The following is a 14,954-nucleotide window of genomic DNA, read 5'->3' on the forward strand; positions in this document are numbered from 1 at the left end:
GGGCCCGCGGCTCAACCTGAATGCTGTGGGAAACCTTGATAAATTATGTATGAAGCAGTGGGTCCTTTCTCTGCCTTTGTCAGATACGCAGCTTTTATTCTAGTAATTAGGTCACTGCCAGCAGAACGCTCCTTGCTTTTGCAAAAATTCTGCTGCGATTTTCAGAAGACACGTATGCAGCCGGATTATTTCATCCTATTCGCTGTTTGGGTTAAGATTGAAAATCCTTCCTGTTGGTTTACATGGAGGGCCCCGGCTATGAGCTGTAAGGAGCATTTTTCATATGATAATTTTCTTAAGGGGATTGGCCGAGCCTGGTTTTGACTTGGTTTGGATGGTCATATGCTGAAAGATGCCTTTTAAAAGCATAGCAAGAAACAGACAGTTTCTTAGTTTGCTTAAAAGTATTTTCAGTAAATTACTGTGCATTCATGAATAATAGAATATAGATAAATTTCAGTTTTTTAAATACTTCCCCCCTCTGCTGTTTGTTCTGTTGACAGCACTCCTTAATGTTCTTTCTACTTGGTTTTTACTATTTAGTAAATTTTTTTGTTACTTCTAATGCAGTTTATAGATACATGAACATTGTGTCACAATTACAGTTCTTTGAAAATACCTATAAGCATATGTACTGAAAGTAGTTTCCTGGAACCAGACTATTCTACATTTTTAAGGAGACTCGATGTAAGTGCTAAAATATTTTTTCCTCCTTCTCCATTCTGTTAAGTACAATGGTGCACAAAAAAGCTTTGATGAAGGCAAGTCTACCTTGCTGAGTTTAAATTTCTGCTTTATGGTAAACATCCCCTCAAAACATTCTCTGTATATATGCCATTATTGTTTATAATCATAGATTTCCTGTCCATCAGTAGGAGAGGTTTTGGATGATGTTGAATTTTAAAACATCAGTTGAGGACTTACCATTTGGAGTAATTGGGTTCAAATGGTAAATTGGTGATACTATATGCTTCTCCTGTAAGGTTTTGAATGTCTGTTACACTTGTTTAAATATTAGAAGATAAAATAGGTGTGGAGGTGCTTTCACCACTTCTTTCTGAAAGGAAAGGGGGTCACAAAAGCACAGTAGCGATTATGGTGATTATTATGGTGATGCTTCTTCTTGGACCTTTTTAAGTCTTAAAAAGAAATGGCCTTGGTATAATTTTGTGTAACAATCAGAGTAGTTCCTGGAAGAAACAGTAGTCACACTCTTAAAAATGGCAGCTTGAATAAAAGATCATTTTAAAGTATAATACTCTAAAGTATTTATGAATGCAGACTTTCCTAAACGTCATCCCTCAAATGCTATCACGATACCTGCCAAAATATTTGCACGAAATATTCAGTTATGATGAATGTTCTGATAACAGGTTGTCATAGTACACTATTAATATATCACCAGGATGGAATAATACAGCATAAGGTAGAAATCAGTATGCGTCTTAATTCGGTTGGTATAATGTTTATGTTGATGAAACGTGATTATTTTTTTTCATCAGTGTAACGAAATCCTGTTTAAAATAGGCTGTACTACTAATGATATGCTGTGGCGGTAAGTTACTCTCAGTGAAGACCAAGTCTCCACTGGTGGTTTTCCAAAACTTGTGCAAAATCTGTGTGAACAGATGTTGATATATTTCCTGCAAGACAAATGGTCTTCTGTTCCCTACAAGTGCTGAAAGGAGCCCTGAAGATGATCCTGATAGGTCACCCGATATTTCTTTATTATAAAATAATAATTTTTTTAATTAAAGCTGATTTATTTCATGTTAATGGTTTTGGTTTTAATTTGTGTTTTCATTTAAAATGGGAAAATAAAGACCTGTCTCAGACTTTTTAATATCTTAAACTTTCTAGAACTGAATCCTTAAAAGATGATGAGAAATATAAAAGTAAACAGGAGCAAGTCATATGCAGTGAGGGCATATACAATTAGCCACAAATAGCAAAGATCATCATCATGAAGAATGAGTGTTCAGGCTTGTGAATCATCCCTGGTGTAATATAAGTTATGATTCAAATGATGTCTGGGCTACTTTGTGTTCAATATAGTATTTAAATGCAAATCATGTTTCGTATTTTCACAGTTGTATTCTGAATGCAGCATGACTAACCAGCTAAGGAACTTCTCAACCCAGAATTATAAAGGAAGAAGTGGGAATTTTTTCTTGGCAGTGTAATAAAAGCTGAACTTGACTGTTCTAGCCAGAAATATATGACCTCTGGATTTCACTCTTTTCTTTATTAATAGGAATGTTTTTTTGGATTGTTCGCATTCTTTAGTAAAATCCCAAACATGGGGTGACTTCTGTTTCTCTCACGCGTGTGTGCACACACAGACACCGACTTGACCCCCATCATACTTGTCCTGCAATGGGGAAGGCAAGCCAAGAATTCACACCATCTTCTCTTTCCTTCTGCTTCTGGTCTTTTAAGGAATGCGGAGAACATGGCTTATTGTTTTGAACCTTCATCAGCAAGTTAGGTTTTGGTTAGGAAGAACAGATGATGCTTCTGCTTACAATGCTTGGTGAGCACAGGCCCACTGTTGAACATAAAGAAGTATCCCAAAATATAACAATGGTTTGAAAGCTCTTGCCAATTTATGGAAGAACAAAACCAAAAAAGCTCTCTACCCTATGCCCCCAGTCAAAAGGATTTAGGAAGGTCAGGTATGGTTAACAATTCAGTGGTTTAGTCTGCTGTCCACAAAGATGACCTTTGTGCAGAAGTGGGTAGAAAAACTGAGCAGAAAATCCTCCCCCTGCAGCAGACATTTAGAGAAAATTGTGTGGCCCCCTTTTAAAGGGACTAACCCTCTCACATTGTATTAGGATAACTGGTAATAGTAATGGCTTTTCATCTGTCCCTTGCTTTTTCTACAGGGCTGAAAAACCCAGGAATTCAGAGGGTACCTAATCTAGAGATTATAATTTGATATAACTTGCTGTCAGGTTTTTTAATGTCTTTTTTAAAATCTATAAAGTAGTGTTACATAACTTAAATTTCACTTTTTGATGTCAAAGCCCTTGTTGCTAACATCAGCTGATGATGAGCAGTTTTCTGTGATGGCTGTTTTCTGCTCCTTCCTGCATCTCTCTGATGACCTGAGTTTGCTCATGTAGAATGAACAAGATAATGAACTGAAGATACCAGATCTGCTGTTCCATGCATGGGCAACTCTCATTCTATACCAAGTATTTTTTTAATTCTCTAATCATACCCAAAGCCTTAAAGACTCCTTTCAGACTCCTCGTTGTATTTGTGTGCCCACATAGCCCAGATGAGGAACAACTAAACAAAACAACCTCTTGTCTAGCTGCTACTGACTAGAAAGAAGGTTTGGGTTTGTTCTTCAACGCAGGTAGCGGTAGGAAGATTAAATATGCTGGCAACAAAAGCCATTTTAATAAAGCATAGGCTTATTCCCTAGTTGTTCAGTGTGGTGCTGGAGAAGGCAGAAATACACTTTTTCTGTTCTATTTGGAAAGAATCAGGGTAGTGGGCTTTTATGATCTGAGGCCAATGTTTTCAGTGAGTAGGAAAGGAGAGCATTAAACAATGCCTGTGAACAATGAACATTTTTAAATCAGCAAGCCTGGAAAGCTTGCCCCAAACTAAAATGGATAAGACAATCCCTGGCCCACTGATACTCGTTTTTTATAAGTTTTTAAAATACAGCACTTAGAGTGCTGATATTTTCCTAGGGTTGGAAAAGGACAAACAGAAGGATATTTACATATAACCATTTAACCTGAAGACAAACTTCAAACAAAATAGTGGAAAGTCTGATGCAGGATTTAGTCAAAGGAGAAATTGAATTAATGTAGATTGGACTGGTTTGATATGTTCAAATAAGAATGGCCAGAAAAACCCTCACTTTATTCTCTTGAGTGTATTGATAAGGGTAACTGTATAAAAAGGGTCCATTTAAGGCCAAAGTTAGTAAGTGGGGCTGGCTTACCTTAGAACAGCTGTGCTGGATTTTTGCCGTCTGTCAGCCTTGTTCCTCTTTTGGAAATACCCATGTAACAGCTGCTGAACCATTGTGTTTGATGGCCCAGCACAGTAAATTAAAGCAACACCTATTTCAGATTACCTTGGTAGTCAGGCAGTAATCTGCAGTGGTTTAGGCAGCTGCCACTTGAGCAGCTGAGCCCTGCTCTCTTCCCTGGGTGGGAACCTTGTGGAGATGGGTAGGGCAGACAGCTGGGGGTAGCCACTGGTGCAGCTGTCCCAGCATTAGCTCTAACTGCTTCCAAGTAGGAACCCCTAGACCTAGTGCTTAAAAAAAATCTGGTTTTAAATATATTTAAGATAAACTATTGGAAAAATCTTACGATAGCATGACTATTTTTTCCCCTGTATTCAGTGTGATATGCCCTTTAAGAAACAATTCCCTGTTAATTGCATGAGAATGAATGACACAAAAATGACAGAATGGCAAAGAATAATATGGGCAAGATATTGGGCTCAGTACTGAAGCATTGGGTAAAATTTGTGGATGTAGAAAGAAATCAGTTGGTCGTCCTTTCTAACGTTACTGAGTGATAATCTAGATATCAGTGAACTTTAGACTCAATGATTACAAGTCGTTATATTAAGAAGACAAAGTACATTGTGAAAAATTTTCAGACAGCTCAGGAGCACATCTGCTTACTGCTGGTAGTAGTAGAATGCCAAATTCTGTTTGCTTATTAGAGAGCTGAGTATCCAATGTACTGCTCTCAACGAAGTTCATAATCCAAAATCCATTACATGAACAGGAACCTTGGCTGACTTCAGTGTTTTTTGGATTGGCCCTTACTGAAGAAAGTAGTTCTGCCTTTTTTCACTGATTTTGATGTCTGAAGCAGCCGTACAACTTGTTTGGTTTTTTTTTGTTAGCAAATAAAAAAATCACCCCCAGGCAGTTATGGTGGGTGACAGAATAATTATTCCATAATTGAAATAAAAAAGTTGTAGCGATCTAAAATGTTATCTAGCTTTATGTATAGATAGTGCTAGGTCTCTGTCTCTATTGTTGAAAAAAACACATGGTAGGGTTTTCTATCTTACATTATTCTTAGCCTCTGTTCTGAAAAGACTAAGACTAATTTGTTCTATAAAAGTTGCTTTATAAAAATAGGATGCTCTGGTAACGATAGCTTCTATGGATGAAAAAACAGTAATGGTGGTCTGAAATATTTTCATAAGATTTAATTCATATCACGAGTTGTTTGGGTTCTTAAGTAGAACCACTTTAGGGCATGTTGAGTGTATATGCTTACTGATGTCAAAGCAAAAGTCTCTGGTCAGTAAAAATTGTAGGTTTTCAGAGAATATTGTGGAGATTGCCTGTCTCTTGGGGTTTGAGACTAAAAAGAGTACATTGACGTTCCTGATTTCCGGGCAGTTGTTACTAGTATAGTTTTGGGTTTTTTTTTTTTTCATGTAGAAGAATGCATATCTAAATCTAAACAGTACATTAGCATAAATTTAGCCTTCTCGTTAATTTTGATTTTAACGTATAAGAGTTATATCCAGCTTGAAATTCTTCTTTGATATGTATATTCATGCAAACTGCTGATTCAGTAAGGCATGAAATTCTTTGTCGTAATTTCACCTTCCTTTGATAGAAGATGGAGAGGAATCCTCTTAATGATGAGAAATATGGGTCAGGGAAGTAGGGGACCTAGATTTTAGGTGCTTCTTACAATGAGAGAATTCAATTTCAAAGTTTCTGTATTCCAAGAGGGTTATTTCTTGGAGTACATCTAGAGAAAGGGATATCTCCATTCCTGCCTTTGAATGATAACCTCTCTGCAAAGATGGAACACAGAGTGCAAAATGGAGCTTGACTGAAGCATAGTACTGAACTTTGCAAAGGTGGGTTGTGTTGCATGCGTCATGCATTTTCCTGTGGGCTGGGTGAAATGTAAAATGGGTATTGGAGTCCAGAGCTCATCCTCTTCCCTTACCCTCCATTCCCCACTGTAGTGGTTTTGTATAAGGGGCAGGATTAATTCTTGATTCGGCTGATTCTGGTCCCAATAATCTTGAATATGTTGGGGTGTCTATGTGCAGTGGTACAGCTTCAGGCTCCTGGGCCCCATGTAAACTATTCCTTTCTTTTGTTTGAACTGTTTAGTGGTTACTTCTACTGTGAATGAGGTGATACATGGCTGTGAACCCTTTGCGTCTGAGAGTTTGACTTGGTCAGAGTTTGACTCCTTCCCTAAGGCAAATGTTTTGAACACTGAGATATTACAGAAGGGGATGCAGCAATACAGCCAATTTCTATTAATGCCACCAATTCCGTTTATTTTTAAAAATAAAGTTGGTATTTTTGTACTCATAATTTGGAGCATAAATCCAGGGATTAGTTTTGGGACCTGAACACTGATCTGATGTGTCTAGTTTGAGGCTATGGGTTCAAACCTATTTCCAGAAGAGAGGCAGATTTTAATTTTGAGGGTGTTAGCTCAGTGTACATGGAACAGCTTGTGTGTCTTGGAGCCTTGTGATTTAAATCCAGAAACTAAGTGTCGCAGTGTTCAGCATCAGAAAAGCCTAAGCTCCTTTGTGGTCACACATTACCTGGGTCCATTCCTCCTACTTTACAATTAAATAGCGGTGCCTTTTGTGAAATAGCTTTGGCATTTCATTATTTCAGGAGAAAAAGATACAATTAGCTTGGAAAGATGAAAATAATTACCATGTTCTTCTGTACTGATGTTTGGGAATATAATATGGGATTTCTGAACCATTAAGTTCAGTTCCTTCCTGTGCAGTGAGCTAGGCAAGGATTTTGCTGAATTTACAACTTCTAATGGATGTTTCCAGTGTACAATGATAAATGACCAATTTATACCCATTTGTTCTGTGTCAGTATTGTGTTTTAACATAAATATTTTTCTCCCTCTTGAGTGTTTTCCCCTCCCTAATAACAAAGTGTACCTGTTTCGTTCCAGCCTTTGTTGTGCTGAGGCAGCAAAGGCTTGCTTGTCTAGTCTCTTCTTATATAAGAGACCCTCTAGTCCCCTGATCACTTAGCATCTTTTTTGCACCCACTTAAATTCACTTTTCTTACCCATGTCTGTGTAAAATGACTTGAGAACACTGGGGGTTGTGTTTGCTTTCCTTGTGGCAGTCTCGTTTCGGCAGTGGTGGGTGCCCTGCAGGCTGGCTGCTTGAGAGGCTTGGGTTGTTTCTCCCCACTCACTGCTTCCAGGTGACAAGATCCCTACATGAGTGAGCTTACGTTGTTGGGCTCCATTTTTCAGTTAATCAGATTCCTTGTGTATAATGTGCATTCCTCTGACCTCGTGTAACCTCTTGAATTTATGGGATCAAGTTTTGATGCCACTTCTTGGGCCAAGGTCAATAATGAAATATTTAAGAATACCTGTCTTGGGCTAGTTTTGGGGGAACTCTGCAAACAACCTGCCTCCAGCCCAACAATTTGGCTTTCAGCACTGCCCAGTGTTATCTTGTCTTTGAGCTACTTCTACCCATGTACAGTTTTCTGCTCATGTGTATTATAACTGTGGCTGGTTTTACATGTGGCACTGTATCAAATGCCTTGGTGCAGTTGGGGTAGGTGAGATCCATTATTTCTGAAAAGACGTTTACTGTTCTCCTCAAATACATGGCAGCCTTTCCTTTACAAGAAGGAAGAAGGAGAATTATCCTGGAGGGATATCCAGGGAGGTGAGTGTACATCTGTGTGCCCCCACGAAGTCCAGATGCCTCAGCCAGCGGGGCAGCAGACATCGCTGGAGGCAGATGCCTAGGTGGCTCGCAGTGTATTGCTAACCTGAGACTGGCTGCCTTCAGTCCAGTTTTCAGTGTAGACGTACTGACTGCAAACACACTTTGCCCAAACCTTGCCATGCTCCCAAAAAGTATGATGTAGATACCCACCCTCCACCCTCAGGGTGGAAAGAATCTAAAATTTTTGCATATCCTGAGGTGCCGATAGGAATGCCCTAGTGCCAGGCATTGCTGCGATTCCTGCTGGTGCAGTCGCCTTTCCAACAGGCGCCTGGGCAGCCAGCAGAGCTGCCATCAGGCAGCATGGCTCCTGCTGGATGCTAGCCTGGCAGGGCCGAGTTTCTGCCTGTGGCAGTGTTGCTTATTGCCCATTTGGGCCTCTATTTAACAAAAAAGTGATGATGTTTTGGATTACCCAGCTTGTTGCAATCAGCTGACTTGTTTTTTTTTTTTTTTTTTTTAATCTGAGAACCCACAGAGTGAAGTTTGACATTTGAATAAACCAGGAGGTGACTCCTGGTCTGAGGGAGAATGCTGTCTCTTAGTGGTGATGTCCCACTTGCATGTTACAAAAATAAAATACACAAAAGGAAGCTTAGGAACTTAGATCAGGAGGAGGAGAAGGCAAACCAAACCTACTCTTCAGAAACTGGATCCTTACTCATTTAACATAAGTACATTTAAGCTTATTTTGCATTTAAAATATCAGAGCTGTGCAGTTGCTGTCTTTCTACTGTAGCTCCTCCCCTGAGTTTTCTCCGTTTGCTTCATTGTCCGCTAAGATTTTATATTTTCTTCCTTTGAGTTACAGGCCGCATACTTAGGAAGTTCCTGCAATGACACTGGAAGGGTTACTTGTACATGTATGAAGTACTAGGCATCCTTCTATTCTTGTAAAGGGCTGATGAATAAGAAATCGATAGCTTCAACTGTAAGAGCGTCAAACGTGGTTAGCCATGTTTTAGTTAACTTATGTTGTTAGATGGACAACTTTGGATTTTGGTTGGGAAAGTGGGAAACAGTTTGAATTTTATAATTTAGAGTAGAGTATTTGTTTCTTTCTCCTTTGTAATGTCTGAATAATTGTGGTGGTGTTCTAGGGATGTGTTACAATATTACCAAAATAATATGGGATATTTTATCTTTTTATACTTCTGTGCAATATCACCACTTCTTGCGTTGGAATTTTGAAAGTATATTGGTTTTAATCTTTATGCCTTGGAGGGTATTTTTACAAAATATTTGATTACTACGACATTGGATACTTTTTTCCTGTTAAAATTCCTCAGTATTTACTGTTTGCTTTTCATACATATTTAGTGTGTGCTATTCACACACTGTGACTATCTTTCATTTAATAAAATAAGCAGAAAGTCAGCATCTTTTAGATATGGTGATGGTGCTTGTTGTCTATCCAGAAATGATGAAATGTGGTCTATTTCCTGCATAGTCGCTCAGTGTTAGAATTGAAATGTGAATACTAAGGATGCTTTTCTGTAACGCTATGATTTTCTTTCACGTATTCTGGCTTCCCTTACTACCTAATGCAATTGTTAATGAACGTCTTTCATTTGCTTAATCATGTGTCTCAAATGGAAGCCCACTGAAAAAAAGTCTATGAATTGGCATTAGTTCTAGGCATTAATAATTTGGTTTAATAGATTTAAATTAAATGTTTAGAAAGTTGAGTGGTAAGTGGGAAAGAGAGAGATATAATTTTATGGTTAGATAAGTTTGTTTGTTTGGGTTGTGTTTTTTTTTTCCTAAAATGTTTAAATTTAATATTTTCTCTTAATTCTTTTAGGGCTGAGGATAGCCCAGGATGGCCGCAGCTTCATATGATCAGTTGTTAAAGCAAGTTGAGGCATTAAAGATGGAGAACTCCAACCTTCGGCAAGAGCTAGAGGATAACTCAAATCACCTAACAAAACTGGAAACCGAGGCATCTAACATGAAGGTATTGCAAGCTCTGTGCCTGTGCATCAGCATTTCTGTTACTACCTTTTGTGTCATGGACTGGTAGTTACTGCACAAGTTTTGTGTGCTTTCAGATTCCTACAGAAGTCCTTTTCCAGGCTGTGTAGGGGAAAACTATCAAGTCTACTTAGTGGAGATTTTTTTTTTTTAATTTGAAAATTCAAATATTACAAAACAGTTTTTTAGAAGCAGCTTCCAGTTTTCATAGCTTCTTTTCTGGTGTGTCATGATAAGCACTACCATTTTGGCACTGCTGTACTTGCCAGCAGGAAGGCCAGTCTGCTGACATAGTTTGACAAAGCAAGTATTGTTCAGCTCCTGAAAACATGGGAGAGACTGCAGGTTTTCAGTGTTTTAAGGTAAGGTTAAAAATTTTGGGGCTTACTACTATTACAATATTTAACATCCCAAAAGGAAAAGTTTGTTTTAAAATGAGACAAGTTCTCCAGCCCCTCCCAAAGCCTAAATGAAAACTTAGACAGATCTGAATGAAATTACTATCTGGTATTTATTGGTTAAGTGTAGGCCTTCAGAGCTACCTATCCAACTGGAAACACTAGGCTCAGCTGGAATTTAAGATAGATCTTGATCAGTAGGGAGATACATACACAGCTGCATCCATGTGATCCATGACACTGAACAAGGCAGAATTTCACAAGCATTATAGCTGCATTAACGTAGCACTCTCCCTAAGCTGACAAATCATGATGCTTTTTGCTGACAGCCAGCAAAAACAGACTGCTTTTGGTACCTCAGTTAACATGGCTCAGAAATTGTTGGTATCTCTGTATAAGCTCCCATATAGGGTAGGCATATTCTAAATATTAAACAACGCTTGTGTGTCCCTCTCCTTGCTTTCTAATCTTCCTATCACAGACTTACTGTTGCTTTATAACTAATCTTTCTTTTTAAAAATATGGTAATGTGTTGAATATAGCAATTAAAAATAATTTGAACTGAACTTTATTTTCCTGCAGCATGTAGGTTGTGGCCTATATATTCACTGTAAGAAGAAAAGTTTTCTTGTGTTCTGAAGCACTGTCACTAGTTAGGACACTTGAAAGAAGCACAAATGTTTCAGATACATTTAATCTTTGGTTTGCAGTATAAAATGAAAATGGTTCTGCTGCCTAAGTTAGAATGAAATTAAACAGCCCTTCACACCAGCTGCTTGAAACAGTGGTTGGCATTAGCAGCTGTGGAAAAAAAATTGCTTGTTTGCTCAGTTATGTATATGAAAGCTAGTTACTGGTTTTCTTAAGATAACAAATTTGTCAGTAACTCCCCTACATGCCCTGTCATTGCAGTCTAAAATAAGGGAGGGAAGAACAGGAGAGATGATCTTCCTCATAGTTCGGAAAAGGAAGAGGGGAAATATGTTTTTTTCCTTTGTTTGTCCCCATAGTTATTTTTTCTTACCTTTTTTATTTTTTTTTTTGCTCTTGTGCAGATAATTAAATTTCCACTAACCTAGAGACAGACCAGCTGTATTATAAGCTGGTCTCTAGGGCATTAATTTGGGATGTGGAACAGCTTTCTGTCCTTACTTCAAACCTGGCAGACCATCAAACGGAAAGTGACTCCACAGAGCACTGCTGAGGAACATATTCAGAGTAGATGTTGCGTTTTTTCGCTCCTGAAATACCATTCTAGAGCTAAGGAATTTATCCTTAAAAACTCCAACTCAAATATCAAACTCAGTATGTCTCTCTTCATGTTGGGGGATGGGTGGGGAGGAGTTTTTTTAGATATTTTTAATCCACATTCTGTGAAGAAATCCTCATCAGCTGTGTTCCTCAGGAGTGCTTGCTCCTGCACCTGAACCAGGAAGCTGTTTCTTTCCTCTGTTTGTTCCAGATATATTTGGAAAGTTTCGAAACGTACCTTCACCTTAACTTGAAGGATGGTATAGGAATGATCTTGGAATCTGATTGGAGCCTGTGGGTGAAGTTTGATGGGGGTCATTGCAGGATTGTCTTTAGTCATGAGATATTTTAAGTTTTGCAGGCTTTTGGAGAAAGTATACGGTGGCTTTGTTCCACTGAAAGAAACTGCATGGTTTGTATGGTTTCAGTACCATAATTAGGGATAATTACAAGAAAAGTAATTAGAAGAACCAGAGCAGTGGAGATTGAAAGCCCTTTGGCTACTATATAAGCAGTTAAAACTCCAAATATTTTAGAAGAAAAAGATCCTTTGGGAGCATATAAATGTCACAGAGCCCTAGCGGCCCCTCCCACCAAGTAATTAATGGCCAAGTATTAGTGGGAGAAGGGGAGCAGCAGTGGGGAAAGCAAGCTGTGGTTTTATGGCAAACCTCACTGTTCTTGCACCATGAGTTTTGATCTGTGGGCTAGGGCAGAAACATCTCATAGTGATTCTTTGGACTGCTAATGAGTTTGCTTGGGTCTTCTCTTTTGACTTATATTATTTAATTGGTTGTGAAAGGCAATAATGAGGAAGGGCATTTTAAAGACAATATTGTCTCTTTAAAGAAATTGATTTTGGAAGTGGTAGTGTTAAAATGCTGTGTAAGTGTAGCTCATCTTTATAATCGCTCAATTTCAGAAATGTAATCATACTGGAATTAAAAGCTTAACGTGAGCTCATCTTGCACATGTATTTATTATAAATGACTACTGACCTATATTAGAAAAATGTCCGAATGCTTCATGTTTAAAGCTAAATTTCATATTTAAAAGTAAAAACTGCATTTGCTGACCAGAAAACAACATGATGGGGAAACAAAGATAAATGTCATAACAGGGGCGCCAAAATGATTAGTAAAACAGTGTCTGCTTTATTTTTTTAATTTGTGTTGTCCTAGAGATTAACTGTTCAAACAAAAGAAATCCCTCAGAGTATTATGACTAACTTGGGAAGTTCAGTTGTTACTATTGGCTTACTGTCAGATGAAATACAGCAGTTCGGTATGATAAAATGTTCTCTCTAAATCAACAAATATGCTGTTTGATGGTCAATTAAATAATGCTGTTGACCCATAAGTGAAGAATGGTTTCAGTGTCTAGATGTAGATAGAAACTGTAACTGCAGAAAACACATAGTGTGGACAAATTTAGAAAAATATGAACATAGTTTTATTTGATTTTGAAACCTGGAAATTCATGAAGAGACAAAATGCTGTCCAATGTCAGCTACAATACTTCGTAAATGTAAATGTAGGAGACTTTTCGCCAGTAAAAGACCTCAATTTTTGAGACATACATTGCAAAAGAAGGCTGTCCTGCCTGGTTCTTACAAAAGACAAGTATTTTTTCTGTTAAGGATAGTTTGCTTTTTTTTTTTTTTCAAATGGCATGGCTAATTCAGATCAGTGTTTTTTCCTATACGAAATCTGGGGGAGAATAGGTGTATGTAACTTAACTTCAAGTGCTCAAGAAGTAGCAAAAGAATAATGTCGTCTTGATTCCCATTCTCTCAGAGTGCTTGGATTTTACGGTAAATGAGTAATGCATGTTATCTTGTGTAAGGAAGCTATTATTATTATATGCGGTGCTCTGTGGGCAAAACATTCTCTCTTTCATCTTTATATAGTACACTTAAAATTATATTCTACATATGATTTTCCAGCTTATTTAATGTCCTCTGTATTGTGTCCACACATATCAATAATAAAATAGGAAGACTGTCAGTAGAACTAATTCAGATTTCTTGAATTTTTTTGAGAAACCTTCTAACTTGCTAAATATACACTGTAAAAAAAATAAAGCAATGGTAAAACTCTTGTCAGAAAATCATAAGTGGCTTATTCATGGGTTTTTGTTACACTTTTGTGGGGGGTGTTTTTTTGGCAGATCATTGTCCTTATCTAAAGGTTTTAGCTTTACTAATTTTGTGTGGTTTTTTTGGTGGTTGGTTTGTTTGTTTGAAGAAATTCAGGTTTAAAAGTCTAATTCCTAAAGATATAGTTAATGTGGTGTCCAGAACAGGTCCAAAGAGTGGTTTATTTTTTGACATGGATGGCGTTTGTGAGTTTCTTCTGCTAATTAGCACGGCAATAAACCTTGTGATGCTATTATCACAGAATTATGTTGGACTGGAATGGATTTTGACTAAATAAAAAGCAAGTGCTAAGAAAATTTGAGGATTTTGATTTTGAATGTGTTTGTACAATGTCAATGTTAATGTGGTTGCAAAAGGAATTTTAAGCTTATAGAATATAATATTCCACATTTATTCCAGTGTTGTGCATACTTTGTGAGGTTGATTAATGAATACTCAAGTTAGCAGAATTAAAGGTAAAAAGTGTGCTAAAGGAGATGCCATGGTGCCTGTTTTTCATCTTGTTTCTGTCATGATGGATTTGTGAGAATGAGAAAGCTTATATCTTATTAGGACTGTGCTTCTATAATTAAATACGATTAAGTTGTGTTTTATTTTAGCTGCAAATATAAATTTTTATGACTATTTAATGGGATGAATATACAAATCCTTAGCAGGAATAGCAGACTGACCGGCAAGTTAGCAACTTAACAGTTATAGTAGCTTGTTTGTTTCATTAAAAAGAGGGAATCTGAAAAATGGACTACTTCCAGCCTGGAGTTTGTTAGCGTACATTTTTTTAATAAAAACAGAAGATAGATGTTCGGAATGTTCCAGGAACTACTGGCTTGCAATATTTTGACACTCTTACACTTTTTGGACGTGAACTTTTTGTCAGCTTTATATGGAAGTAGCATTTTGTGATCCATAGGCTGTAAGAGTTTAAAAAAAAAAAAAGAGTGCTGGTCCTTTACATCAGGTGTACCAGTGGCTGAATCACATCTTTTTTTTCAGAAGTTTACACTTGTAGTGACATAAGATCTCAGATACTCTTGGTATACTCGGTGCCCCTTGCCCAAATTTTAAAGTTGCCTTTAAAATGGCTGGTGAGGGATTCTTTTTTTGAAAAGTGTGACTACTTTTACCAGATGTCTCTTTGATTAGGTAAACAGGTGATCACATTTCCTCTTAACTCACCAAACCCCATTTTATGGCCATACAATCTGATTAGCCACTGTTTCTTGATCTTTAACCTTGAGAACCTACTTTATTCTGATCAGCTCTCTCTGATCATCAGTGTTTAATGATCTTCATTGTAAAGCACAGAAGGTGCTAGGAGATAGTTTTGGAGCGGGCACAATAATTTTTAGTTCAATGTATCATGTTAAGCCATGTGCTTGTAAATTAGAATTTGAAGCCAAACGTGTTCACACAGA

At 37.5% G+C, this 14,954-nt stretch overlaps 1 protein-coding gene across 4 annotated transcripts in view; it reads left to right on the forward strand.

Moving 5' to 3' along the window:
* Nucleotides 1-14,954, forward strand: part of APC (APC regulator of WNT signaling pathway) — a 103,257-nt gene that overhangs the window by 25,403 nt on the left and 62,900 nt on the right. For all 4 annotated transcript variants that reach the window (XM_064439247.1, XM_064439250.1, XM_064439249.1 and 1 more), the window contains exon 2: nucleotides 9,563-9,715. In XM_064439247.1, the coding sequence (XP_064295317.1) occupies nucleotides 9,581-9,715 (135 nt within the window). In that variant the 5' untranslated portion in view covers nucleotides 9,563-9,580. The remainder of the gene's footprint in view (nucleotides 1-9,562; nucleotides 9,716-14,954) is intronic.

The sequence above is a fragment of the Phalacrocorax carbo genome, chromosome Z (genome assembly GCF_963921805.1).
Source record: "Phalacrocorax carbo chromosome Z, bPhaCar2.1, whole genome shotgun sequence".
Classification (NCBI taxonomy): domain Eukaryota; kingdom Metazoa; phylum Chordata; class Aves; order Suliformes; family Phalacrocoracidae; genus Phalacrocorax; species Phalacrocorax carbo.